Source organism: Microtus oregoni, unplaced genomic scaffold (genome assembly GCF_018167655.1).
Source record: "Microtus oregoni isolate MIOR12 unplaced genomic scaffold, Mior012 000032F_ref0000030, whole genome shotgun sequence".
Lineage (NCBI taxonomy): Eukaryota > Metazoa > Chordata > Mammalia > Rodentia > Cricetidae > Microtus > Microtus oregoni.
In genome coordinates this window covers 12,221,968-12,249,844 of record NW_024543091.1, presented here as the reverse complement: position 1 = coordinate 12,249,844, position 27,877 = coordinate 12,221,968, and the positions used below count along the sequence as shown (strand labels likewise).

The 27,877-nt window shown below is 41.4% G+C and overlaps 1 protein-coding gene across 2 annotated transcripts in view; it reads left to right on the top strand.

Annotated features, from left to right (window-relative positions):
• The window catches only part of Fam214a (family with sequence similarity 214 member A), a 67,599-nt gene that overhangs the window by 12,059 nt on the left and 27,663 nt on the right, over window positions 1-27,877 (top strand). The window contains exon 1 of one of the 2 annotated variants that reach the window (XM_041679474.1): window positions 9,226-9,361. The exons of the other annotated variant lie outside the window; for it this stretch is intronic. Within the exon in view, the coding sequence (XP_041535408.1) occupies window positions 9,325-9,361 (37 nt within the window). The 5' untranslated portion in view covers window positions 9,226-9,324. Of the gene's footprint in view, window positions 1-9,225; window positions 9,362-27,877 lie in introns of those variants that run through there. 2 annotated transcript variants of the gene reach the window in all.

The window sequence follows — 27,877 nt, the reverse complement described above, 5'->3', positions numbered from 1 at the left end:
TGGGGATATTTATTCCTATAAGGTTATCTGTGGGTTGAATGAAATTATATGATAAAGAAGAACTATATATGCACCAAACATAAGAAATTATTTAGTCTTTTTGTTTGCTTTTTTAAAAAACAAAACAAAACAGGGTCTTAGCATGTAGCCCAAGCTGGCTGTTCTTACTATGTAGCCTAGGCAGACCTTGAACTCAAAGCTGTCTTACTGCTTCTGCCTCCAGAGTGTTGGCATTACAGGCTTCACCACCCCGGCTGGCACAAGAGAGTCTGTGTCTAAGCATGTGTGCTTATATGTCACCTGGGTGTTCCCCACACATAGAGATGATTAAGTCAAGGCAATGGGAATCGAGTGGGAAAAGGGCCAGAAGCATCGAGGCCAGCACAGTTAGTGATCTGATACAGCTGTGACCTAGGAGTGGGAGCACATGTAAAGGGGACCCCACTGCTGGGGTCTCTGGGAACTTCCCTCAGGGCCATAATAAAGAACACACACACACCTTCCCTGATTGTGGAATTCAGAATTGCTGTGGAATGAATTTGGATTTTTGTGGCATTGGTCAACATAGATAGCTACTTCATCTGTAAAATCCCTTCGGTTTTTTGAGGTCTTGCTAAGAAAAGTTATGGTTATACAGAATAGTTTCTGCAACTGTGAATCTAATTGTTTATCTTGTAGCAGCTTGTAGTCATCAGAAATGAGCTGATAGCGAGGGAGCCTCAGAGCTGGGATTCCGTCAGAGTGCTATAGGGTGATTGATGGTAGCCAGGAAGATGGATTTAAAGGTGTACAACTAAAAAGACACAGCAGCTGTGTTGAGCCTTAAAAGACACATTTTACATCGACATAGATGGGCTTTTTTTTCAATTGTGGGTTGAGATGACGCAAAGGGCATTCTAAGGAGAGCTGCAATTTTGAATTTGAATGAAAATGGTCCCCAGAGGCTCACAGGGAGTGGCACTATTTGAAAGGATTAGGATTTGTGGCCTTGTTGGAGTAGGTGTGACTGAGTTGGAGGAAGTATGTCACTAGGGGTCGGCTTTGAGGTTTCCAGTGCCCAATCCAAGCCCAGTGTCTCTCTTCCTGCTGCCTGCTGATCTGGGTGTAGAACTCCTCACAGTTACGTCTCCAGCCCTTGTCTGCTTACCTGCCACCACGAAGATAATGGACTAAACCTCTGAAACTGCAAGCAAGCCCCAACTAAATGCTTTCCTTTATAAGAGTTGCTATGGTCATAGTGTCTCTTCACAGCACTAGAAACCTTAACTAAAACAAGGTAGAAGACAGAATCTTGGATTGAGGTCTAATTTAGGAGTAGAAGAGATTCAATTTTTTATTAAGCCAAGGACTTTGGGCTTACTTAATCTATTTGGTGGACACTAACTAGTAAGTACTTTGGGATGACGACAGAGAACTTTTTAGAAAAATCATTGGATTTTGTTTCTTTAATTTAGCTGTAAGCAAGCCTAGAAATAATACTGACAGTCTTGAGATCATGTTTTAGATCTCAGAATTATATTGTGACCTGCACTTAGAAAAATTACTTAGCGCTAACCTCTGCTTCCTCTTCCTCGTTTATCCTCCTCTTTGCCTTTGTTCTTTGATTATGAACATGAAGAGTTAGTTTTCTCCATTCTGAGAGGTCGTGAACGACCAGTGTCGTTCAACGCACTAATCATCATGTGCTTGCTATTTTATGATACTCTTGTCAAGCAGTAAGCTGCACTGGTGTTTAGCTACAGGTTCTAACATGTGAGGGAAAAACACACATGGTAAGGTGGGAAGACAGAGGTTCCTTTTCCCATTCTAGACAACTGTTAAATAAATAAATGTTTAAAAAAATTAGACTTTGGTCAGGCGGTGGTGGCACACGCCTTTAATCCCAGCACTCAGGAGGCAGAAGTGGACAGATCTCTGAGTTGAAGGCCAATCTGGTCTACAGAATGAGTTCTAAGAAAAAAAGAAGGAAGGGACAGAGGGAGAGAGGGAAGTGGTAGGGGAAGACAAGGCTTGGAGAAAAGTATTCACCTATCCAGCTGTAAAAGCTGGCCCCGGTTTCCTAACTGCACAGCGTTTGTTGTAGGACCTGTGCTCAGGGCTGTTGGAGCAGTCAGTGGAGGTGAGCTGTGGAAAGTGTTGAGTCTACAACTTGATTCTAAACAATTTACAGTGCTGCTTATTGCAGTGAATGCTAGCATTTCTTCAATGCATAGGTTGAACACATCTTCCAGGTGCTCTGACAGAAACCTACAAAGGTCAAAAGAGAGGCTGAGATCAGAGAGAAAGTGGTTAAGACCTCCGAGAAAGAGAACAGAGGACAAGAGGGAGTCAGCTGTGCAGGGAGTCGGGGCAGAATGTTCCAGGGCAAGGTGTCTTGGACAAAGACACTAAATTTAGGAAGAGCCTGGGCTCCTCTTGGAACTGAAGGAAGACCAGGTACTGACTACACTTTTCTGCTGCCTTAACCTGACTGCTCACTTGAGTTTTTATTCTCCAAGGGAAGAGGGTGCATCCAAGCCCTTGACTGTGTCTCTTCTTCCTGCCACAGAATAGGCTTTAGAGAGTGTTTATAAACCAGTCTCTTGCCCATCTCTTGCTTAGTCAACAACGGCACCTTGGAGATGAGTAGACAGGAATAAGCAGGATGCCGTAAAGAGTTTGGTTTGCCTTGGTGTGTTTTGGAAGGATCTCACATTGCCTACGTTGGCCTTGAACTCCCTACAGAGCTGAGGATGGCCTTTGTCATAAGTCACATGACTTAGATCTGTGGGCCCTCACAGGCCTTAAACTGCTGTTAGTCCTACCTAGCTCTACCTCCTAAGTCCTGGGCTTACAGATATGTGTTGTTGTGCTTGAATTTCATATGGTACCTTAAAAAATAAAATGAAAATATTAGCATACCGTCATAGAGTATATTGAAATAATTTCAGTGATAGTTGACATTGCTGCCCTGAGGTAACCTTCTCCCTTCTGCCAAAGTCATTTGTCAGTTTTTCTGCATGCATCGGTGGCTAATGTTTTCCTTTTCCTTATTTATTAAAAAGAAATGGAGCTAGAGAAATGTCTCAGTGACTTAATAGCAGAGTACCTGATTCTTATTCCCAGCACCTATGCCAAGCTCATAGCTGCCTGTATTTCCAGCTCCTGGGGATCTGGCCACCTCATCGGGCCTCTGAGGGCATCAACACTACACACATAAATAAAAGAAAAATAGACATTTTTTTTTCTTTTTTAAATGACAATTTTGGTTTCTTTGTTGTTTTTCAACACTTTAATTTTACTACCTGCTCTCTCTGTCTCTCTCTCTCTCTGTCTCTCTCTCTCTCTGTCTCTCTGTTTAATTAGTTAACTAAATTTAGTGCAGCGCTGTGTTGGGGGTGGAACCCAGAGCCTTGTGCATGCTAGGAAAGTCCTTTACTATTCAGTGATGTCCCCATCCCTGTTTTTTGAGAGAATCTTTTTGTGTAACCCAGGCTGACCTCAGACTGCCTGCCCTATCTTCCTGTCTCAGGGTGTTCTAGTGCTGGGATTACAAGTGTGTGTCACCACACTAGGTTGACTAGGTTTGTGTAACTGTTTACCTTACTTGTTTTTTGCTAAACTTCTCCAGAATGTAACACAGAATCTGTCACTGACAACAGCCCCTGTTAATAGAGGTGACAGTAAATATATCAATGACAGGCATAGAAGTTGGAGTTGTCACTCACCAACTGCTTTAGTTTCTTTAGTCAGCCTCTTAATCTTCAAAATACTATTTCAGGAACAGAAGAATAGGTAATTATGGGCTTTTAGCACCATGGGAAAAGCTTTCAGGAAAACATCGAATAACAGAATAAAAAGTATTGGTTCTAGTTGACTTGAAAGTAGCATGCTTTGCAAGAACAGGGTGTTAGCAAACCCAGAGTGCATCTGTGAGGAAATAAGGAGAGATCCATGTGCACCTCGACACACACTTTATGTAATAATGCTGAAATTAGCCATGTGCTATAGGGTATTAAAATGAATTTTTACACCTGATCCTGATGCTTATTATATGTGACTAATGTGTGCAGATATTATTAGACAAAGTGTTTGTCCAGTAGCTTAGATTAAAATAACCCCTGTTCTAGCTCCTTTTAAACAATGTAGTATGAATGATGCCAAAAGAACCAGCTAGAACATTTTCTTCTCTCCAGGATCGTAGGTTTTGTAAACAAGGCTCTGGAGGTACTTTGCAAGGCTCTGCTCCTGCCCCCCATCTAGGTCACCGTAACCCAGACCTCTGCACAGATGAGGATGCCAATTAGGCTCCTTTGAGTCTTATAATTTATATCAAAAACGCTTTTGACTGTTAATAACAAAGCATTCTGGGTGCTCTTTTGTCACCCAAACCATCTCAGCAAATACAGACTTCTTGTTTGGCATTCATGGGAGAGGAAATGAATGTGGCTAACATCTTCATTTATCCCTAGGCTGTCCCACCAGCATAATACTCTGTTTTGAATTTTCAAAAGGGCGTAGCTGTGTCTATAACCGTTAACCATGTTAAATTTTAACTATTTTGTTATCTTTCTTGCAACTTAATTATCTTGTTAAATGGCAAGAAATGTCAAAAATAAGAATAGAGACCTTTGGCAGTGAAGATCAGTTTCATCTCTTTGTTATTTATCTGTATTGCTCTGTGTGTGTCTGTCTGTCTGCGTGTCTGTCTATCTCTGTGTCTCTTTCTGTGTATACATGTGAGGAGGTGTTGGGAGTGCTCTGAATTTCTTTGTTATAGCCTGGACCTCATGTATCCAAAGGTAAAGAAACTTAAAATACTTAGCTGGTTCTGGGAATCCAGCTGAGGGCCATTGTACAAGCACTGACTGCTACTGAGCTGTGTCTCCCTGCCCAAGAAGAGACTTATATTCTTGAATTGCTTGAAGGCCAAGTGCTGGGCTAGATGGTTTGTGGCACTGGAGAAATCTTTATTCTCACTTCATGAATAAATAAGCTCAGGGAGCTTTTGCTGGGACAGAGAGCCTCCGCCCTGAGTGATCTTTGTAGTGAGGTTAGAGTTCATGTGAGGGTGACTGCACTTCCCACCTGGGCTTTTGTCTCGGAAGTCCACCCTGGGAAGTTGGAGCCTAGTCTCACTTGGCGCACCTGGCAGCCTTCACAGCTTTGTCTCATTTGGCCTTCCCCGTGCACTCTTGGAGCATTTCAAAGCTGCACGTCATTCACAGAGCTGGTTGGAAGCCAAGTTTAAGTCTTTGGTCTGTGGCTCCCAGGTTACTGTCCATTTTCACTTGCTTCACTTCCCTTGGACTGAGCGAGTGACCTCTGTCATGAATTGACAAGCTTTCCAGCTTGATCCTTTTGTTGCCCACCTCATGGCCTTGCTGCTTCCAGGCTTCCTGCATAATGAATGTTGCTTTACAGATAGATGGTTTGTTTTGGTTTTGCATTTATCCTCCTAGGAGCACTCTACTGCTGAGGTGTGTCCCAGCCTGATTGCAGCTTTGGCATGTTGTGGGCTGTAGTGGCAGATACTAGCTAGAAGATAGAAAACATTAATGTTTTCTCTCAATTTAGACACTTTGCGTGTTTAAATCTTATCCTTGTGTGAGTCTGTATTTGCCTTATGGATGGAGATGGATGGATGTATATAAGAAGCATTGGTCCAGTGTGGTGGCACAGGCCTGTAATCATAGCTGCTCATCATGCTGAGTTAGGGAAGCCCAAGTTCAAGGTCTGCCTGTGCACTACAGTGAATTCTGGGTCAGGGAAGGCAAGCAAGGTTTTGAGACCCTGTCTCAATTTAAATAAGTAAAAAATTGGCAAAGTAGGTATGGTGGCGAGCAACTGTTATCCCAGCACTTACAGGACTGAGGCCAAAGGGTCACTATAAACTCAAGGCCACCTTGGCTACACAGTGCGTTTGAGGTCAGCCAGGGTTACATAGCAAGACTCAGTGAAGGGAAAAAAAAGGACAGAAAGAAAGAAAGAAAGAAAGAAAGAAAGAAAAGGGAAAAAACGCTGTAGATGTATTTCTGTGATAATGTACTTGTCCAGCATGTTCAAGGCCCTTAGTTCAGTCCCCAGTGTCTTTCTGTCTGTTTCCCCCTCACTCACAGCTTCTGAGAAGGACAGCTGTGTCTAAGCTCTTACAGGAAGAACTACATTTGAACCTTAGTTTTGTCCACTTGACTCTTGTTACTTGGGCAGTAACAAGTCAGTTTTCTCAGGTGTTTGCTAACAACTGCCTGAGAGTGAGAGGAGGTATGTAGCAAGTTGGGTGGCAGCTCCTATGTAGTGGCTCCCCAGTGTGTATGTATCCATGGTAGTTACTGAACATACCCACATTGCTTGACAGGTACTTTTGAAAGGCCCTTTTTGTTCAGGAAGTGTCAAAGCCTATACCTAAAGTATCTTAGCAGTTATTTCTGCTACAAGGAAACATAGATAATCTAAAACAATCTAAAAAGTTAACTTTTGAAGTTCTTCCATTTTCTATTTGGAATAAATATATTGTTTTAAAACCCATTATAAAAGATGAGCTTTCCTGTCAGTTTCCTTGCATCAGGATAACAGAAGTAACTTCCTGAACTGGGCCATGTAGAGTGCGTACTAAGTGTGTGTGTGTGTGGTGGGGCAGAGACTAAGGACAGCAGCCAGCCCTTGTATAGCATCTGTGTCTAGACTCTTGGCCTACAGATGGAGATCTGCAGAGCTGAGGCTGTGCCGCCAAGCGTATCTGTCATCGCTTTGTTTACTAAGGTCAGCAACCCAGGGAAAAGCAAGACTTTTTCAGAAAGATGGAGGGTGCTTTTCAAAATAGTGGAAACCAGCAGCACAGTGGGAGCATTCTACTAAACAAACTTTTCCTGGTTGGTTTTTATTTTTCAGTGTGGTATGCTTTAGGTTGTTAATTTATAATTACATCCTGACTAAATAATTTTTTATTTGGTTTTTTTTGAGGCAAGGTTTCTCTGTAGCTTTGGTGCCTATCCTGCAACTAGCTCTTGTAGACCAGACTGGCTTCAAACTTACAGAGATCCACTTGCCTCTGCCTCCCGAGTGCTGGGATTAAAGGCCTGCGCCACCACCGCCCGGAGTGACTAAATAATTTTAATGTATCTTCTGAGTTCTTTTTTTCTTGCTTAGTATATATGTATTTTTGTATTTAAAACAGAGTATCATTATGTAGCCCAGACTGGTCTCAAAATCTGATTCTTCTTGCCTCTGCTTCCTAAGTGCTGGGATTATAGGTGTGCACTACACCTGGCCTGGAAATTCTTTCTTTATGCTGTTGAGCCATACTCTAGTATCAGTAAGCACTCAGTAGCATAAGCCGTTAACCGCAGAGCTCAACAGCATAAATGAAAGGAAGTGTTCCCATTCTATCTAGGAACTATTAGTATTTGTGTTTATTTCCAAGACAGAGTCTACACTACATAACCCGAGATGACCTGGATATTGTAATCCTCCTGCCTCAGCCTCTAGAATGCTAATGTTGCAATTGTGTTCCACCATGCTCACCTGTGTTTTATGTAGTCTTCTCTTTTTTGAAAGATAGGAAAAAGTTGATTTTGAAATATAAATTTATTAAACCAGATTTTTAATGTGATTCCCTTCCACGAACCAGTTTTCTTATTTGAGCAGTGGAAATAATACCCTCTATTCATTTGTGTTCTATTCATGTTCAGTAGTTTGGGAATAAAATTAAATTATGTGGGATTAAGTTGGTGTGGTGCTGGGTTAGCAGTCGTGACATGCAATGTGGTACTGCCATCTGAAGAGCATGCAGTATGGTGGAGGAAACCCCGTAAAGTGGCCACTTGTCAGCAGTATACTAGGTCCAGTACTTAGGGGTCCTGAGGCTAGTCTTGAACCAGGGAAGTTTTTAGTGACTTAGCACTTCTCTCTCTTACTGTGAGTCAATAGAAGATTCATGTTTTGAATTATTTGGTCTGACTTTAAACTCTGCCTTCTCTGCGGTAGCATTCCTTGAGTTACCTGCATCAAGTCACAGGCTCATTCTGTGTTCTCAGCATACCCCTACCCAGTCCCTCAGGAGAGTTGGGAGCCCTCCTGCTGCCTGGTAGAGCAGCCAGCAGTAGGGTTAGAGTTAACTCTGGGTGTGTTTATTTGTGTGTTACAAACCCCCCGGATCTAGACGCTTCCTTGGGGTGGTAATCCTGTGGATTCTGGGGCTGTTATGAAACTGCCATGCTGTTTGTGGCCTCTCGTGTAAAAATAGCCCTGTGGTGCTCACCCGGCGCTTAGTGGCCAGTATTTCCATCATCCTGTACTCCCCCCACCTAGGACACTTGAGGTAAAGAAAGCTCCCAGTAACAAGCAGATTGCTGTGGCTGCTCTACAGATCTCTCAGAGCTGCCACCAAGAACTCATAAAGGTTCCACTGCTTTAGCATTCAGAGCTCTATGCCCTGCTTGATGAGACAGATGTTCAGAAAAGCATTTCTGAAATAGAAACATTTGTGATCCTTCCTGTTTGTCCTTAATACCAGAGTTGAGTCTCCCAGGCTCTTACAGGGGCTTGGGGTGTGACTTAGCGACACAGAGATTGCCTGGAGAGCACAAGGCCCTACGTTCAATAACCAATGCCACTAAAAAAATTAAAATCCATCTTGTGACTTTTCCCTTTTGACTCTTACTCTGCGACCTGCTAACCTTGTAAGGCACTGGGATTTGTGAGGTCAGACAGACAGACCCTGCCTGCCAGTTGAGTGCCTCTCTGGTGGTGTCTTTCTAGGAGTTTGCTGATAGTAGGTAGATACTGAAGGTCGATGCTGCCTTCACATGGTTACTATTTCTGTCTTTACATGTTGTTTGAGGGTTTTGCTTGAGTGAGAACATGATTTACTTGAAGTGGGAGGTAATAAATGTTTCCCCTCCCTTCCCTGCTTTGTCCTTGGTTTCATGAACAACAGTAACGATCAATTTTATCTTACACACTTCTGGTCTTTTAAGAGCAATTAGAAGTACACGTGTTAGGGCCCCGTGCTGGTCATTGTCAGTTCACTGTTCTTCCCTTTCAAGTTGCCTAAACACAGCTGAGTTCTTAAGAGGAGCAAAGAAAACATGACAGTGCTGCCAAGTAGACAGGAAGCCCTGTGAGCTAGCAAGCCGACCCAGGAGTGAGGTTGAGCACAGCCCGCATCCAATCAGCTGAGTGCACTGTTGCTATGTGCGCCCTACTCTGCCTTTGTGAGGAGCCTGCACCGGGAAGTGCTGCGCTCCGCTCGGCTCCGCTCTGCTCCCGTGCTTTCTACCACTGCCTACAGCTGGATCCCTCAGTGGCTGACAGTGTAGCAACTGACAGCTGGAGGCTTCCAGGATGGTTTTCAGTGGGAACAAAGGGCTCCGAAGACAAGGTGTGTAATGAGGTGTTTTCAGTGGCTTTGTTGTCAAGCGTCCAGTTTGGGGTGGTTGTTGATTGTACGACTGCTTTATGTGGATTTTTAATAAACAGGTCCAGGGATATGATTGGACTTTGAGAGTCATGGGACATAGGGAATTGTTCTTTGCTGCAGATAGCCTGTTTTCTTTGAACTGCATTGCCTGAATGATTATTAAAATGCTAATCTGAACAATGAGTGGGAAGAAAAGAAACCAGATACATACAGTGTGCTCACTTTAATGAGGAAAAATGTGATAGAAATGAGAACATGGAAGAGGGAGCACAGTTAGCCAGAAGTCCTGGCTGCGTGCACAGAATGCATTTTAAAACAAAAGCTGCCAAGGAATGTTTGGGAAATCTGTTATGTATGTTTAGTTGAATTAATTATTTCTAAGTGAGATCAAAACTGTCAGGGATTAGCTTAGTGGTTTTTGACAGGAAGGGATCCATACTGCCCATCCATATGCACTTATGAAAAATGCTCTCCAGAATTAAGCAGCCTTTTAATTTCTAGGGCTCTTGACCAGTTTTGTGCAGTTCAGATAGGATACGATGATGTAATTCACCACAAAATCAGTTAAATGTCTATCTAGAAAATAGAGCAAGAGATTTTGAAGCCAACCTACAAATATTTATTTACAATAGTATTTTAAGACTAAAGTTAGTCTCCTAAGTATAATTCTACACCTGGTGAGCTAATTGCAAGTATTAAAAAATGATTAATTAAACAACACTGATTTAGTAATTGAATAGGTTATAAGGTACAGTTTGTTTGAGGTCTGAAAATGCTGGCCTATGTAATGAGGGGTTTTGGTTGTTTCCTTTTTTTTTCTTTTTCTCCCTCCTCCCCTTTTTTTGTGTGCACGTGACACAGGGTTTCTCTGTAGCCCTGGCTGTCCTTGGAACTCACTCTGTAGACCAGAATGGCCTCGAACTCAGAGATCCTTATGCCTCTGCCTCCTGAGAGCTGAGCTGAGATTAAAGGCATGTGCCACCACTCCCTGGCTTCAGTTTTTTAATTAAATACTGTAAATCAGAATTTATATAATTGATACAGGTGATGTTTCTTTAGCTAATTAAAGTAAAACAGAACAATTAGCTTGTTTCCTCTTTATGAACACTGTTGACTGTAACTAGTACAGGCTTTGGTTGTGGTTTTGCTTTTATTGTGTGGTACCAGGGATCAGATTCAAGCCTTGGCCATACTAAGCAAGAACTGTGTCTCTGAGCTACCTTGTCAACCATCACATTTTCTTGTATGTGGTTGTGTAAGTCATTCCTTTTCAATTCACTTTGAGACTTGTGCCTGAACTTTTTAATCTTTATAAACATTCTTTGGAATAGGATTGTTTTCTGTTCTTTTCAAAAAGTCCTTGTAATTAGAAAGTCATAGCAACCAATGTCAGCATTTTTGATAAGTGAGGAAAAGATGTTTCTTTCCTTTGTAAACAACTTAAAATATGTTCGTGCTTTTGTGTCCTTTGTTACTTATTTTTAACAATCCATTTATTTGTGTCAGGGTTAAATCTTGCTGGGTCTGGTGGCACACTCCAGTAATCCCAGCCCTTGAAAAGCTGAGGCAAGAGGATCACAAATTAGAGGCCAGCCTGGGCTACAGAGCCAGACCCTGTGCTTAAAAAAGAAGAAAATGACCACGTGGAGTCAATCTGCTGTCTTCTCTTTTTGAACTCATTCTCATCAACTGCTAATTTTATTGTCTAAGTTACATAATCACAACCCAGAGCTTTACTTAAAATGTTTTGCTCTCCAGTTCCCTTTGGTTTACTTCATAAGAACTAATTGAACTCTAGGTGCAGGCTGTTTTCATATGCTGTGAAGGATGGGAGAACACAGAGCTGCAGACAGAGCTGAGCACACTCACTGGTCACACAGGCTTTGCTGTATCCAGCAGGGATATTCCTGGCAGAGCCTTCCTCTGTGTCCTTGCTGAGCATCTGAAGATGTTTTCTGTATGAGAGCACTGGGAATCCTGTTGGCTGTCAGAATCTTGGGATGATGGACAGCTATAAACCAGTGGTTAGAGTAGCGGTGCTATCTAGTTTAACTCCTGGTTTATTGATGGTAGAAATTCCCCTGCCTTCTGCATCAGATCTGTAAATTGACTATATGCCTTTGCACTTTGCTTTATTGAAGCAAATGCTACTCTATTTATCAGGCACAGTGATGTAGAATTTGCCTGTATGTTTTGAAATCCGTAAGCTGTGTTATGTAAATACATCTCATTTCCTAGTCCTAAATTCTGCCCTGTATTGGAAGGAGGAATGTTGTAGGTGGTGCTGGGGCTTAGGCCAAGTGGACAAACTAGGTAAGTGTGCTGCCACTGAGCCTCTTCTCCAGCGAGGTTCCTAACTAAGCTCTGCTGTTTAAACTTTTGGGACCAGAATGAGTACCAGTCTGGCAGCAGTGGCTTTTCAGTCTAGGCCTGTGAAATCATTGCTACTGTAGGTGTCACCATAGATGTTTGCTTTCTTGTCCTGTAAGTGTCCCCCTAAATGCTGCATGAAAGAACCTTGAGCTTTCCCCTGCAGAAACTCCCTGCTTGTCTGTAGCCTGAGTATAGGAAAGATTAGTTTACATAGTCAGCTAGGTGGGGCAGATGGATCATAACTCTTCTTTCTTTTGGTCAGCTATTTTATTCCCTCTTTTTCCCCTCCCTTTTCTTTCTCTGTCTCTGTCTCTCTGTCTCTGTCTCTCTCTCTCTCTCTCTCTCTCTCTCTCTCTCTCTCTCTGCTTTTTCCATTTGTTTTCTTTGAGACAGTGTCTCATATCCAGTTGGATGAACTCTTGAGCTCAGGTGACCATCCTGCCTCAGCCTCCCCTAATAAGGACTAGCCTCCAGCGTGGCAGCTCCCAGGCTGTTGCTGGGCAATTTCACACATCATTGTGCTGGTATATAGACTTGATGCTTTTGTAAGAACAGAGTGTGTCTTCAGATGTCACTGTGGAAAGTCAAAGACTGGTGATGGGAAAATCTACCTGTTAGTGATATTAATTGGGTCTGGTTATATAATCCTTTGTGCCAAGACTGTTACGAAACTGGCAGCAAAGGACTGTTGGCAGGGAAGCTGGAATTATTACCTTCTTGTTCTTATTCAGAGATTCTGAGCCATCAGAGGAAATAATGGTGCACATTGGGACAATAAAATTACAAAGTACAGGAACTAGTCAAGATAGCATGTAAAAAATAACCAGTCAGACCTCAGATTTGCTAGAGTTTCCTGTGTGGTACAAGAGGGAACTGAGGCAGCTGGTTATACATGCCCCATCTCCAACTTGTATTGTTAAGTATACTTGGCATTAAGATTGAGGTTGGAACCTGGGCATTGTGGGCCAAGCCTGGAACCTCTGTTAGCCGAAGCAGGAGGATTGTGAATTCAACCCCAGCCTGGGACACACAGTGAGACAGTGTCTCAAATAGTGATAACAATAATACTAATGATTTGGCCTGTTTTCCTGTGGAGGCTTGGGATCTGAGTTGTGCCTTGGAGGACCATGGACCCTGGCTCTTCTTCAGTGTAGTGATTTCAGGGTGTGTTGAGGTCTCAATGAAAAAATGTACAGAAGTACCCAGGTTAATGATCCAGTTAAACACTCAGTGAAGGCTGACGCAAATCCCCAAATGTGAATGTGTTAAATTTTCTCGGTATTATGTAGATTTTAAGTTGAAGTTTTTAAGACTTTGTCCCAAGATTCACATTTATAGATACACATTTCTCAATTTTGTGAGCTGTGTCAAGCTATGTAAAGAGACATGAGGATTGACTCAGAAAAGGGAGTCAGAGAGGATGGCTGTCAGACAGCAGCTAACTGCAGACAGTGGGCCTAGAGAGTGAGGGAAGCCAGGGAAGGAAAAGAAAGACTGTGTTCAGAGCAGTCTTCTGTGGGCTGGGCTGGGCACGCCCCACCCTGTTAATGCCCAACTGCTCTGACCTCTGAGTCAAGTCTCTTGGTAGTAACTTGTTTCTCCCTGGGGTTCGCCAGCAGGAACTTAGCAGGGCAACCTTATCATTGCTACCATTGCCAGCTGTCTAGGAGCCAGGAAGTGGATCTCACAAATGAGATGAATAAGAATTGTCCCAGAGTGCAAAAATTTCCAGAATAGAATTTCGGCTATTATGAAGCTACACTTTGAAAACTCTAAACTTCAAAGTGAAAATTTTCAGAAAACACTCTTTTAAAAGGTCACTTTAATTCATTCACAAAGTTTCTAATGATCGCAGTATTTTCGCTGTTTTGAGTTATGATAATTTTATTGTGTTATGAGCAAGATTTAGTCTGGATCCCATCCTGACTTTTATGCTTTCTTTTAATATTAAGGTTTGTGTGTGTGTGTTTATGTGTGTGTGTGAGGGTCATACCCAGGGCCTTATATTTGCAAGGCAAACACTCCCCCACTGAGCTGCACCCAGCCCTAGTTCTGAGATGATTTGGTCCCCACATAAACATCAGTTAGTCTTTACACCTGCTGAAGACCACGTAGTTAGTTGAGGGCTAAAAAGCAAGCAAATTAAAAAAGGCAACTGATGCCTCATATCAGACCCCATCTTCTTGCTGTCAGCCAGTACGGGTGGTTCTGCTAGTATGCTGTCTGGATCAGGCCCAGGGATTATTTTGCATTTAATAAAAAAAGTAACACAGCCTTTAAGAGTTTGGGACAGTAGAATTACCACAAGTTCAAAGCTAGCCTAAGCTATATTGTTAGTACCAGGCCTTCTAGGGCTTCTTAACAAGACCCCATCTTAAAGAACAAAACGAAACAATAGAAGTGAGGCATGAGTGATATACAGTTATAATCTTAGCACCTGGAGGTAGAGACAGGAGTTGAAAGTTCTTTTTTTTTTAATTTTATTTATTATGTATACAATATTCTGTCTGTGTGTGTGTCTGCAGACCAGAAGAGGGTACCAAACCTCATTACAGATGGTTGTGAGCCACCGTGTGGTTGCTGGGAATTGAACTCATGACCTTTGGAAGAGCAGGCAATGCTCTTAACCACTGAGCCATCTCTCCAGCCCGAAAGTCATCTTTGTCTACATAGTGAATTCATGATCAGCCTGAATGACATGAGACTCTGTCTTCAAAAACTGAAACAAAACTGAGGAAGATGTTTCAGAGAGTAAAGCCATTGCCGCTCAAATATTGACACCTGAGTCTTTGTTCTCAGAACCTGTGGAAAGCTGAGCATAGTAATGCATGTATACAACCCTTGTGATAAGAGGTAGCAAGGCCTATGCAGCAGTAACAGACAACAAAAGGGAAACTTGGGAGCTGAGATTGACACCTGAAGTTGACCTCTGACCTCTGACCTCCACGTGCATGCTATGGTGTGGTACACTTACACAAAGGTACACACATGTGCACATACACATACATACATGTACATCATATACACACATGCACACAGACACAAAATTCAGGCTTAAGACAGACGGAGTAAAGATTTCAGGACATGCATGTGAGAAAAATGTTAGGTTTTGAACACCTGCGTGGATTTTGGAGCCTCAAAGGAGATGGTGACGTGTACCAGAGTGTATCCTTTAAACGACTGCTTTTAAAGGTTGTCCTGATGAAGCCAGTGTCTGCACTGACTTCTGCATTCTGAATGGGCTGTGGCAAAGAGCCAGGCACAGAAAGACCAGTCTGGAACCCACTCTGAGCCACAGGTTGGAATTTCTGGACACCCGAAGCTACCTGAACTCTGCAGACATGGTCCTGTTCTAGAAATGGAGGTCCACTGACTGTCAGCTTCCTCCATCTTTGTTTAAGACAGTCCAGCTGAGCTGCCACTGCTTTGTCTGGCAATTAGAAGCACGTCTGTATCCCATTATCTTTTTTTTATTTCCCTAGGAGTTTTAGGTTTCACACATATAAACACACACTCAGTGGAAAATGTGAATGCTGAGAGCGCTAAGGAGTGAAGGGTCACACATGTGGCAGAGGGATGAATGTTGAAAGGACTGAGTGTGTTTTGGGGACCAGCCTGTGTTGTAACCATATTCCCATGAGGTAAAATGCAAGACTAAATTAGGTTAGGCTTAAGGATAATTTTGGAAAGTTATGTGCCAGTTATCAGGGATTAGTAAGGCTGGAACAAAACAAAACAGCACAAGAATAGTAGATGGTTACCTTTTTAGCACAGACTATTCTCTGAGCACTCAGCTAAATCTAGAGCATGTGGTTCTGAACGGGGGGCACTGGCTTTCTACTGTGACAGTGTTCTCTCAGCAACTGCCTCCAAGTGCTTTCTGTGTGGACTGTGGAATAATAATACCAGACAGTGCAGATGTTTCCACAAAGGACAGTGGAAAGGATACCTTCTCCTTGAGGCATTTCAGTCTGAAAGAGCAATGTCTTAAGGCTGATGCTTTTCAAGGAACACAGAGAAGTGATGTGAAGTGGGCTTAGGCAAGGAAGATGGCAATGAACCAGAGCTGCGTGGCCCCCAGTGCAGACATCTCGGACATGGATGAAAGCATAGTTCTGCAGCCCAAATTATAAGGAGGCAAAACTGTATCCTCTAGGATACCAGTGGATTCCCTGAGAGTGACAGCTTCCTCTGAATCCAGGTCCCTCTGTTTCACTATTAACTCTCACCATATCACAAATGAGACCCGCTTTCCATCCTTGCAGACGGCACTCTCCTTGAAGGTGTAATGGGGTCTTGCTCCACTCCTCCCGTGGAGGTTGTGATGGTGTCTTGTTCAACCCTCCTGGAACTGGCTCTGTAGACCAGGCTGGCCTCAAACTCACAGAGACCCACCTGCCTCTGCCTCCACAATGCTGGGATAAAGGAGTGTGCCACCACTGCTTGGCATTGTTTCTGCTTTCTGAAGAGCTGAGTTTTGCTGAGAGTTTTTCACACCTAAACATTAAGTTCCTTGTTTCCACTCTAATCTTCGAGCTAATTCTTCAGATTGAGTTCAGAAGGCTTTTCTAGAGACTTGGTTACCCCCAATTCCTTATTTAAGCATTCAGTAGATTGTATAATGTTTATTTGCAGTCCTGTAAAAGATTGTCCAGGCCTAGGAATTTCTCTCTCATCTCTTGTTTTTTTTATGGATTTGGATACCTTTGACTCTTGTGTTAGAGACTTCATGAGTGATTGCCCAAGGCAGTTTGCTTATTTTAAAAATAAATGCTCTTTTTCCCCATTTAAGGGCATCTATATTGATAGATTAGAAAGTAGTTGGCTATTAAACTACGAAGATCGTAAGGATAATGAAAATCATTATATGGGAAGGCAAATGAGAAACTTTTTATCACTTAAATCAGAAAGAAGCTGAAAATTAGAAAATAAACCTAGAACCAACACTGAGTATTCATTCAAGAACCTGTTCCTGCTGAACACATCTCAGCCAGCAAGTGGGATCAGCAGGTAAAGGGCTTGTGGTACAACCCTAAAAACCCAAGTTTAATGTCCAGAACCCAAGTAAAAATGGAAGGAGAAAACTTAACTCCATAAGGTCATCCTCTGTACGATTCACATGCACATGTACTCAGGCACATTTATACACACATGTACACACACATACATACATCATGTACACGCACACGCACATACACAGCTTATTAGCCTTCTTTACATGGAGTTTCAACTAAAGATGTGTTTTATTCATGCTGAGTTTAGGAAGGAAAAGCACACTGCAGTGGGGTCTTCCAAAGACGGAGCTGCAGAAGAGGATATAGGCTTCAGATGATGGGGAGACCCAAAGAAGGTTAGTAGTGTTCATGAGCTGAAATGGAGATCTTCTAATTGTTTTATACCTACCCTTCCCCTTTTCAGGCAGATCTCATTATATAGTCCAAACTACCCTTAAGCTAGTTATAGGGACCCAGTAATAAGTTCAAGTGGTTTCTCAAGGAAAGCAGGACGAGGGTGCTGGAGAATGGGTGTGCTCTTCGGATGCACAAGAAGATGAATTACCGTCTGGAATACCCAGGTCTCCATGGTGTAGCTCCTGAGACCTTCAGGAGGTGGTACTAGAAATGAGCAGTTCAGTGACTGAGGTGACTGACTGAGTGAAGGAGAATGAGGTGCATGTCCTGGGGCTTGGTGGTGCACACATTTGATCCCAGCACTCCAGAGGCAGAGGCAGGCAGATAGATCCCAGTCTGAAGCCAACCTGATCTACACGGAGAATTCCAGGCCAGCCAGGGATACACAGATCCTGTCTCAAAACAAAACACTAAGTAAATAAAAGAATAGGTTGGGGTTTGGATTTTTCACCCCATGCCCCGTTACTGGGCTTCCAGCATCCAGCTGTCCTGGAAATGTCCATGGGTCAGAGATAAGGAATTGCTGGAAATAGAACAGTCAGACTGTAAAACACATGGCAAACTGGGGACAAAGATGGAAATGAAGTGTATATCATTCTTAGGTTTCAAGTCTCAAAATGCAGCTGTGGTTGGGACAAGGCTTCCATCCAGCTAGCACCCCTGTGATTATTTTTAGTTTGTTGTGGTAGGATAGACTTAGGGTCAACCTGTGCCTGTGGCCAAGGTGGTATTACAAACAACAGATGGAATGGTGCTGCTAACTGCAAGGACTGAAACTGGAAGACGCCCGTTCAGTTTCACACACCTTTATTGTCAGCGTGGGCTGAGGGGCAGAGGGTTTGACCTTCGCTAGGGCCTGGATACTCCGTGACTGCAGGGTCTGACAAGTGGCTCTGGAGCAGCATTTCCTGAGCTGTTCCGTGACCTGAAAACAGGACGGGAAATGCTGCTTTTATTCGGCTTCTGTTTTTGGTTTTTGGTTGTTGTTTAGCTTTTGTTGTTGCTTGGTTGTCTTGTGGGGTTTTTTTTTTTTTGAGAGATTTATGAATTTCAAGATATGGTACAACTACAAATACTGACTTAAAGATGTGTTTCTTGGCTGTCAGAATTTAGGAAGAAGCCAGGTAAGGTGTCACACACCTGTAATCCCAGCACTTTGAAGATGGTGGCAGAAGGATGGGGGGAGTTCGAAGGTCATCATCAGCCACACAGCCAGTTTAAGACCAGTTTAGGTGATGTGAGACTCTATCAAAAAATATTTTCTTGCCGGGCGGTGGTGGCACACGCCTTTAATCCCAGCACTTGGGAGGCAGAGGCAGGCGGATCTCTGGGAGTTCGAGGCCAGCCTGGTCTACAAGAGCTAGTTCCAGGACAGGCACCAAAACTACAGAGAAACCCTGTCTCGAAAAACCAATATATATATATATATATATATATATATATATATATATATATATATTCTTTAATTTAGAGAGAAAGAGCCAAGTATGGAAGTGGAATGTGGACTTTAAGCATATTGGCACACTATCTTCAAGATAAATTTGGGGCTAATGAGCAGCAAATAACTGCTTAATTATAAAAACTGTGCACATTTGATTGGCTGGCCTCAAACCAGTTTAGTCTGGCCCTAGGAAATAGTCTGTGCTTGACTGCCTGAAGCTGATGATAATGACCACTGTGATCCAATAAAACATTAATTAAAAGTGTTGCTGTGGTATTAAATCCCACAGGTTGATCATTGTATTTAGCAAAGGATCCCATCTCTGGCCTTTGCTACTCTAAAGGGAAGCTAGGGTGCTTGGAATGGCATTTGAAGATGAAAGCTGAAGAAAGTATGGCTTCTGTTCTTACCAACCTGATAATAAGGTGATACTTTTTAAAAAAGAAGTTGATAGTTAAGCTAAAATGTTGCATCCTAAATGATTGATCTCTGTAGCGGTGTATAAAGAGGGATGAGTGAATCCCTCGAGGAAGGGAATGGCCAGTAGATGGCACATTCTGACTCAGGTAGTCAGTCACTGGAGGAAGCTAAGGTTCCTCTTTCCAAATGCTGCTGTAATGTCTCATCTTCTTTTAGAAAACCTGTTGTTATTAAAATTTTATTTTATGTGTAGGGGTAGTTTGCCTGCATGCGTGCACCACATGTGCCTGGTGCTGATTAAGCCAGAAGACGGCCTTGTATCCCTGGAACTTCAAACAGTTGTGAGGCGCCATGTGGGTGCTGTGGATTGAACCTGTGTCATCTGAAAGAACAGTCAGTGCTTTTAACCGCAGAACCATCTCCCAGTCCCAGAAAACTTTCTTCCACACTTCTGACCCGTGTCTCCATTGTTTTCCATCTTGTGGAGCACAGGTCTCGTGACTTTGGGGGGAGGGATGTGGGGAAGCAGAAGGACCCTGCAGTAATGCTGTGCTGAAGCTCCTGGTTACTGCCAACCTCAAGCCTGTCTGTGCTTTTACTGAGGGATGGCAGATATCCAGAGCAGAGACAGGCCAGCCCATCATGATTTTGCCTCCTAACATCTATTCTAAAGTATCTTTTCATGAAATTATGATGAAAGTGAAATTTAAAACACCTCACTTTTTTCTTTCTGTCTTTTTTCTGTTTGTTTCTGTTTGTTTTTCGAGACAGAGTTTCTCTGTAGCTTTGGAGCCTGTCCTGGAACTAGCTCTCGTAGACCAGGCTGGCCTTGAACTCACAGAGATCCGCCTTCCAAGTGCTGGGATTAAAGGCGTTTGCCACTGTCCAGCCTAATACTTCTTTTTGTAGTCCTGTACTTTTGCTTAGGAAGCAAAATAGTAACATCTTTAGTATATAGACTCTTAATCCTGAAAATTTGCAAGCTTGGCCCATTAGCTCTAGCTTCTTATTGGCTAACTCTTATATTAATTTAACCCATTTCTGTTATCTGTATATCACCACATGGCTATGGCTTATCGGGTAAAGTTCACAGCGTCTGTCTGTCTATTTCCAGCAGCTCCATGGCCTCTTTCTGATTCCACCCTTCTTTCTCCCAGCATACAGCCTAGCTTTCCCTGCCTAGTTCTGTTCTTCCCTGCCACAGGCTCAAAGCAGTTCTTTATTCATTAACCAATAAAAGCAACACAGAGATCGAAGGACCTCCCACACCACTAAATGGTGACAGCAGTGTGATTTATGTACCTCCAATATTTCTAGCCACTTTTTAGCCACATAAACGCAAATGATTTTGTATGCCTTATAACTCCTAAACCAGAAAGAGGACCATCTCGTATTTATGTCATCGGCTTCCTCTGTCCCTGCAGAGCAGTGGCTGTGCATCTGTAGAGATAACGATGCTAGCCGTAGCATGGTTTGCTGTGTAGGAATGTACTTGTGTTGACATTGCTTTTGAAGCAGTTTTGTCATTTGGGTGCTAGAGAAAGGACCCAGGGCCTTGAGCATGCTGAGCACACTTCCAGCCTTGCTTATTCAGCTGCACATTGTAGGAAATAAGGGCATTCTAGGTACTTCCGTTAGTGTTGGGCACTGTGTAGATATGTAAGGCTCAACAATCCTAGATGCTCAAACATTAGAAATAGTAATGTAGACTTGATCAGCAGTGTTGTTTTTTAAATATGGTGCCTCATTTAAATCAAAGTTTCAGATGAATGAGTAATTCTGTAGTACAAGTATATCCTGTACTGAAGTTCAAATGTAGTTGGGCAAGTTTTATTTTTATCAAATTGAGCAACCATAATTAGAATATTATATAAAGTAAATGGCCTCTCCATTGCTCCTGAGTTTAGGATGTTATTTTGTTATTATAAATAATGAAGTAGAGCAAATGCACACATGTTGCTTGCATTTTCAAAATGAAGGATCATGGTTTGTACTTTGCTTTTCCACTTCCTCCCCTGGATCTGTCTCAGCAGCATGTCATGTTCATGTCAGAATCACATTTAGTGTAGATGGGACAGGAAAATCTTGTTTCCTTGTCTTTACTGCTAGTGAAATATTTTCAGTGGTGTAAAGTTGATGTCCTTTGTAAAAAAAAAAATGCATTTAGGATCAACCCAGTACAAAGTCCTTGAGCCTTGGAGACTGCAGCCGAACCAGCTCTGATAGGGTTGTTAAAGACAGAAAATTAGTAAGCAGTGTGGTCTGCATTCACTTCTGTGGGGCTTTGTTGACTGGAGACCCGAGTACTGAAATGGGACCGAGATGTGCTATTGGAGGCATTTTCTGTGTATTTTGAAGGAGCTTACATAACCTGTCTAGACTTCCTTTGGAACTTCTTTATTTTTATTTTATTTTATTTATTTACTTATTTTGGTTTTTCGAGACAGGGTTTCTCTGTAGTTTTGGAGCCTGTCCTAGAACTTGCTCTTGTAGACCAGGACAGAGATCCGCCTGCCTCTGCCTCCCAAGTGCTGGGATTAAAGGCGTGCTCCACCATCGTGAATTTTTTTTTAACTTCTTTAATGTTTTATCAGGGAGAATTAATAAATAAAAGGAAGTTGGCTTGCTTTTAGGAACTGTCTCATTTCATCTCAGCAGCTATAACAAAATGCACTAAACTAAGTAATTTATGACAAAGAGAAATGTGTTGCTTACAGTTCTGGATGCTGGGAAGTCCAAAGATCTAGGCACCAGCAGATTTAGGTCTGTAAAAGGCTCACCTCTGCTTCAGAGACAAGCCTTCCTGTTATATCCTCAAGTAAAGGGACAAACAGGCTCCTTTGGGTGCTCCCAGAGGCCCAACTCTGACTACCATCATTTTGGGTGCTAGTTTCAATGAAGACTTTCAGAGGACACAAGCATTCAGGGTATTTTAAGAAATCTGTCATGTGTTTAGGAAGTCAAAGTACAACTTTTATTGACTTCAAGGTAAAAAGGAGGGAATGTCTTAAATGTTTTATAAAAATTTGAAGACATTCTCATAACTTAAAAAATGAGATTAGAACCTACTCAGTATCTTTCAGGCCTCTCAAAACTGCCTAAGGATAAAAACATTAAATTGAAATGGCTTGCATAAGTTATTTTTAATTACAATGTAGAATAACTCAGTAAAAAAATTATTCTCATACATAGTCCTCATAAAATATAAAACCAAAGACTTCAGCATTTTAATATGCTTTAATTGAAATAGAATTATATTGCCCCACTCTCCACTAACCCTTCCCCACCACCGCTCTGGAATCTCTCTCACATCCCCTTCTCAACTTGATTTTGTTACATATATGTGCGTGTGCACAAATATATAGAAATTCAACCTGCTGAGTCCATGTGTGTGTGTGTGTGTGTGTGTGTGTGTGCGTGGTTTCAAGGCTGATCACTTTGCAGTGGACAACCCATCAAGGGGCTCATTCTCCCTCTTCCAGCAGTTGTTAGTTGCCTGTAGCTTTTAAAATGTCTAATGGCGGATCCTATGGAATTTCCCCCCTTCTGCAGTAACATGTTTACTGATAACTGCCGTTGTCCTTGTCCTCTTTATGCAGTCGTTTGTAGGAGAGGCTGTTTCACAGCAGACTTCTTGGTATCCTGACTCTTACAAATTTTCTGTTCCCTCTTCTTTAATGTTCCTTGAGCCATAGATGCAGAAGCCATGATGGAGGTATACCCACTGGGGCTGGGCTCACTATGAACTGTTGATTTCTGCATTGTGTACAGTCTTGGTTTTCTGTAGTGGTTTCAGCTTGGTAGAAAGGGAGGCTTCTTTGGTAACTAAACTTAATAAGGAACAATGGCTCTCACACAAAGAGAGTTCTTATGGGTCATGGGTCTGGAACTAGGCTTGTAGGTTTGCAGATGCTGAAGGGCCAGAAGAGGTGACCCTTTAACAATTTAAAGCCAATCAAATTGCAGAACCAATACACTATGTCACTGTGACGTGTTACAGTTATAAAGTTACTGATATATGAGCTCAGTCATTGGTTCAGTGTTAGGGGCCAGGTCTTTCAGAGTTGATAGTATTTGTGATGCTGTGTATCTTGATATTTGCTTAGAGCAATGTCAGCTCTTAGTCTTCCAAGCCACCATGACACCTTGCACATGTCACAACCTGTATTTTAATTACCTCTGTCCATGGAGCTGTTGGAATCATGCAGTTAGAGCAGTGCATCTATAAATGCTGATCACATTGAGTTGCTTTATGGCACTGATAAGACTCAGGATAGATTTATCAGGATAGCTTTGTGTTAGTTTTTAAATGATTCATTGATATAAATCACTTTGAAATAAGTCATATTGATTTGAAGAGAAAGACCTTGTCAGTTCCCCAGCAAGTCAAATGCTCCAGTTTGAGAAATATCTTGTAGCAGTGCTTTCTCCTTGGGGCCAGTAGCTCACAAACAATGGCATGAAGATTTATTAGTAGTATGAAAGGTCATCCTTAGCTTAAACTTGTTCCTAACTAATTCTTATAATTTAATTAATCCATATTGTTTAATCTGCATTCTTCTGCATGGCTCATTACCTTGTCTCTTTTTTGCTGATCCTCCTTCCTCTGCATCTTTCTGGTGACTGCCTTTCTTTTTCCTAGAATTCTCTCTCTGCCTGGAAGTCCCACCTCCTGCCTAGCTATTGACCGTTCAACTCTTTATTACACAAATCACTGCAATACATCTTCACACAGTATACAACTATCCCACAACGTTCCCCCCTTTTTTGTCTAAATAAAAAGGAAAGGTTTTAACTCTAATACATTTAAAACTATATACAATAAGAACAATTGTCAAATAAGAATTACATTTGCAATATTCAGTTCATTTGTATGTAGAAAATTTAGAGAAACTTCTGTTATCAACTCTTTATTACACAAATCACTGCAATACATCTTCACACAGTATACAACTATCCCACAACGTTCCCCCCTTTTTTGTCTAAATAAAAAGGAAAGGTTTTAACTCTAATACATTTAAAACTATATACAATAAGAACAATTGTCAAATAAGAATTACATTTGCAATATTCAGTTCATTTGTATGTAGAAAATTTAGAGAAACTTCTGTTATCTATCCTTGCTTGGTGAGTCCAAAGTTTTATGCCTAATTTATTTTCTATTATAACTAAGAAAAAACTGTAATTATATCTGGTCTCCAAGTCTATCAGAGACCCAAGATGTATAGAATATTACCTGAGTAAACAGGAAGTACAGAGCAAGTAACTTCCAAGATTAAATGACAGAATCAGCTGGCCATCTGAACAGAGGAACCCAAAATTCCTCTGCAATATTGGGGTATCCATCTTCGGCCTACAAGCCTAGATATATGATAGACTTTTCTATGAAGCAGGAATTTTTGAAGGACTGTTCTACCTTTTCTTGACAAAGTTTGTCAGTTGCCTTCTTTGGTATCCTGCTTGTCTAATTTGAACAACATTGTCAATGATCAAGGCAAATGCAGTTTCTTGCACAATGGCTAACTTTGCCACAGTGAAGGCAATCTCCATCTGGATGTTCTTCAATGCCAATCACCCTTTTTTGAAGTAAATTTATGTTGCCAGGAGTAGACATGTCTCACTTTCATGGAAAGCCTTATGTTATTAAAACATCTCAAATTCCATATTCTGTACATCTTTGAAGTGTTTGAAGATCACTTAGCTATCTAAAGTATATCAGTTTAACCATGAAAATGTGACTAACAACTAATCTGTATTTCTTAATTATATATTTTTAAATTAACTGCATAGGTAAAATACCTAAACAAGAGTAAAAACATATATACAAATATATGTTTTATTATATATTATAACAAAATATTTTATTATATATAATTATAACAAAAATAACCTTAAATTTGTATCAATGTAAAAAACCATACCAGTGTTAAATATTTGAGATTTATAGTTGCTTTTTAGTTTAACATAGATTCAGTAATCTACCCTTCTAGCCTATCATTTCTATATCCTCCTTTTTTTTTTCCAGAATGAAGTCCCTGAATCTAATCTCCTTTGCTCAGCTTTCTATCTGACTGTGACCAACAACAGCTTGTAACCAACCTCCTTAAATGATTATAAACATCCATAATCCATTGAATAACCAAAAGTCACCCACTCCACCTTTGGGAATGTGGGTATCATGTTCTCTAGACTGCTTTCTGTTGTCTGTGGGTGAAGGCATCTTTAGGGACCTGAGATAATTGGGATAATGGTCAAATCCTTGGAAAGTTGGCTCTATTATTTTTTGTCTAGTCTCTGTGATGAGAAAGTGTAGAGCTCATCTGAAGTTGTAACTGGAATAGTTTGTGAGGATGGACCATCTCAGCTAATAACTGTTCTGGATGCAGAATTTTGAGGGAACTACAGCTGACACAAGACTCTTGCATACAAATGGTGCTCCCATTATGACATAACTCTTTCTGCCCCCTCTGAGTCTTCCTTGCTTAGTGCTCACTCTCTTCTTATTACCTGGTTTCAAGGTTCTGTTAAGAGCAGGGAGGCTGGCAGAGGCCGGCAAATATGAATTCAAATGCAGCCTGGTATACAGAGTGAGTTCCAGGATAGCCAAGGCTGCACAGAAATTCTGTCTCAAAAACAAACAAACAAATAAAAAGAGCAGGGAGTCCCTCAGGGTTGAAGAGATAGCCCAGTAGTTGAGTACTTGATTCTCTTTCAGAGGACTGAAGTTTGGTTCCTAGCACCATTTGGGGAAGTTCATAATGACCTATATCTTACATTCCAGGAGTTATGATGCCCTCTTCTGGCCTTCGTGGACACCACACTCACACATGCACACACACACACACACACACACAAAAGTTAAAAAAAAATAAGAACAGGAGTTCTGAATCGCTAAACATTATCCGCAGTGGCTGCACTTTGAAATTTCCTAAGAATCCTTTCTTAAAGATACAGTGCTTGAAAAACAGATATAATGCTTGGTCTTAAGTGGAGTCCTAGTATTATTTTGTAATTGTGTTTTTGTTTGGGTTCTCAGAATTAGATGCGGGGCCTTGCATATGAATCATAAACTATGCCACTGAGCTACATTTCCAGCCACTATTTTTGTTTTTCAAAGATTTCCAGTTTGTTCCATGTGTAGTTAAAACTCAAAACACAAAATTTCAAACTTTTGAAGTTACCTCTTAAATCTCATTAAGATAAGAATCATGTTACATAATAGCATTTATACCATAAGCATGTTCAGACAATGCCCTTTACCTTTGAAGTGAACGATGCTATAAGCTATATATTGTCTCCATCTTTCTCAGGAAAATAAGCTTTAAATAGATAAAATCTATTTTCTTAGCTTACATAGCTCAAAGTACAATCAAGACTCAGGCTGTTTGTTAACATGATCATAACCATGACGTCATAATTTGTCATCATTCTTGGTGACAACCAATATTAACCAGTAGAGTTTGCTTACTTTTGTTTTGGCCAGTCATGTTATATGGCATGTAAATAAGAATCTGATAAATACCATCACTTTATGTTTCTACACTTGGTTGGTTTTTAACAGGCGTACATCTTCCATTTGCTAAATGAATACTTGATGGAACATAATAGTTTAATTGGCAGGCCTTTTTTTTTCTTAAATGGAAAATAATAAATAGTTGTGTGGTAGTTTGAATGTATTTGGCATCCATAATCTCATAGGGAGTGGCACTATTAGGAAGTGTGGCTTCATTGGATTGGATATGACCTTGTTGCAGAAAGTGTGTCAGTAGGGGCAGGTTATGAGGTGCTCAGGATCCCACCCAGTGTCTCAGTTGACTTCCTGTTGCCTCTAAGATGTAGGACTCTCAGCTACATCTCCCTACATGCTGCCGTGCTTCCCACCATGATGATAATGGACCATACCTCCGAAACTGTAAGCGAGCTACCCCAATTAAATATTTTCTTTATAAGAGTCGCTATGGTCAAGGTGTCTCTTCACAGCAGTAAAAAACCTAACTAAAACAAGTTGTGTATCTTAAAATTAATGACATTACAGATTTGATGAAGTAACAACTGTAATTGTAAATAAAAGACTTAAATTTAATGGCCACTTCTTGGAGGTGGACAATGTGACCAGGGCTTGACAAATATGTTTTAGATTCATTTTTATCTTTAATTATATGTATATGTGTGGGTTTGAATGTGACTTTGTATGTGTGAGCATAGGTACCTGTCAAGGCAGGTGGTATGGAATCCCAGGAACTGGGGTAGTTGAGCTAGCCAACATGGTTTTTGGGAATAGAACTTCAATGTTTTAAAAGAGCAGATCACACTCTAATCCGGTGACCCATATCTAGTCTGCCACTAATATCTTTACATTTTATTGTATTAATATTGTGAGATTAAATGAGATATAATGTGTACCATGGTGTCCGGCATCCAGAAGGCACCTAAGAGTGAGTTGCTATGGCCTTGTAGCAGTGTTAGAGCTAACAGCGCAGCAAATCCACAATTAGTGCAGAGAACAGTGCACAGGGCTCTGCAGTGTCAGTGAAAGACACTGGCTGTTCCCACAGCTCTGTACTGCAGGCAAGTCCTTTAGCAAGCAGAAATCTGACTGATGCTGTTGGTATTTCTTCGACTGCTGCATTTGTAGAATGCCGAATGGGTGTGCTGTAGAGTGGAGTGCTGCTCATTAAAGACTCTTGTTCTGACATTTTTCCAAAATACAGAAATGAAATACCCATTATTACAATAGTCCATGGAATTTTATCCAAGAAATTTGGTATCAGAGGTTATACATAAAGAAAACCTATTCATAATAGACTTGGAGAATGCAAGTTGTTTTAGCAA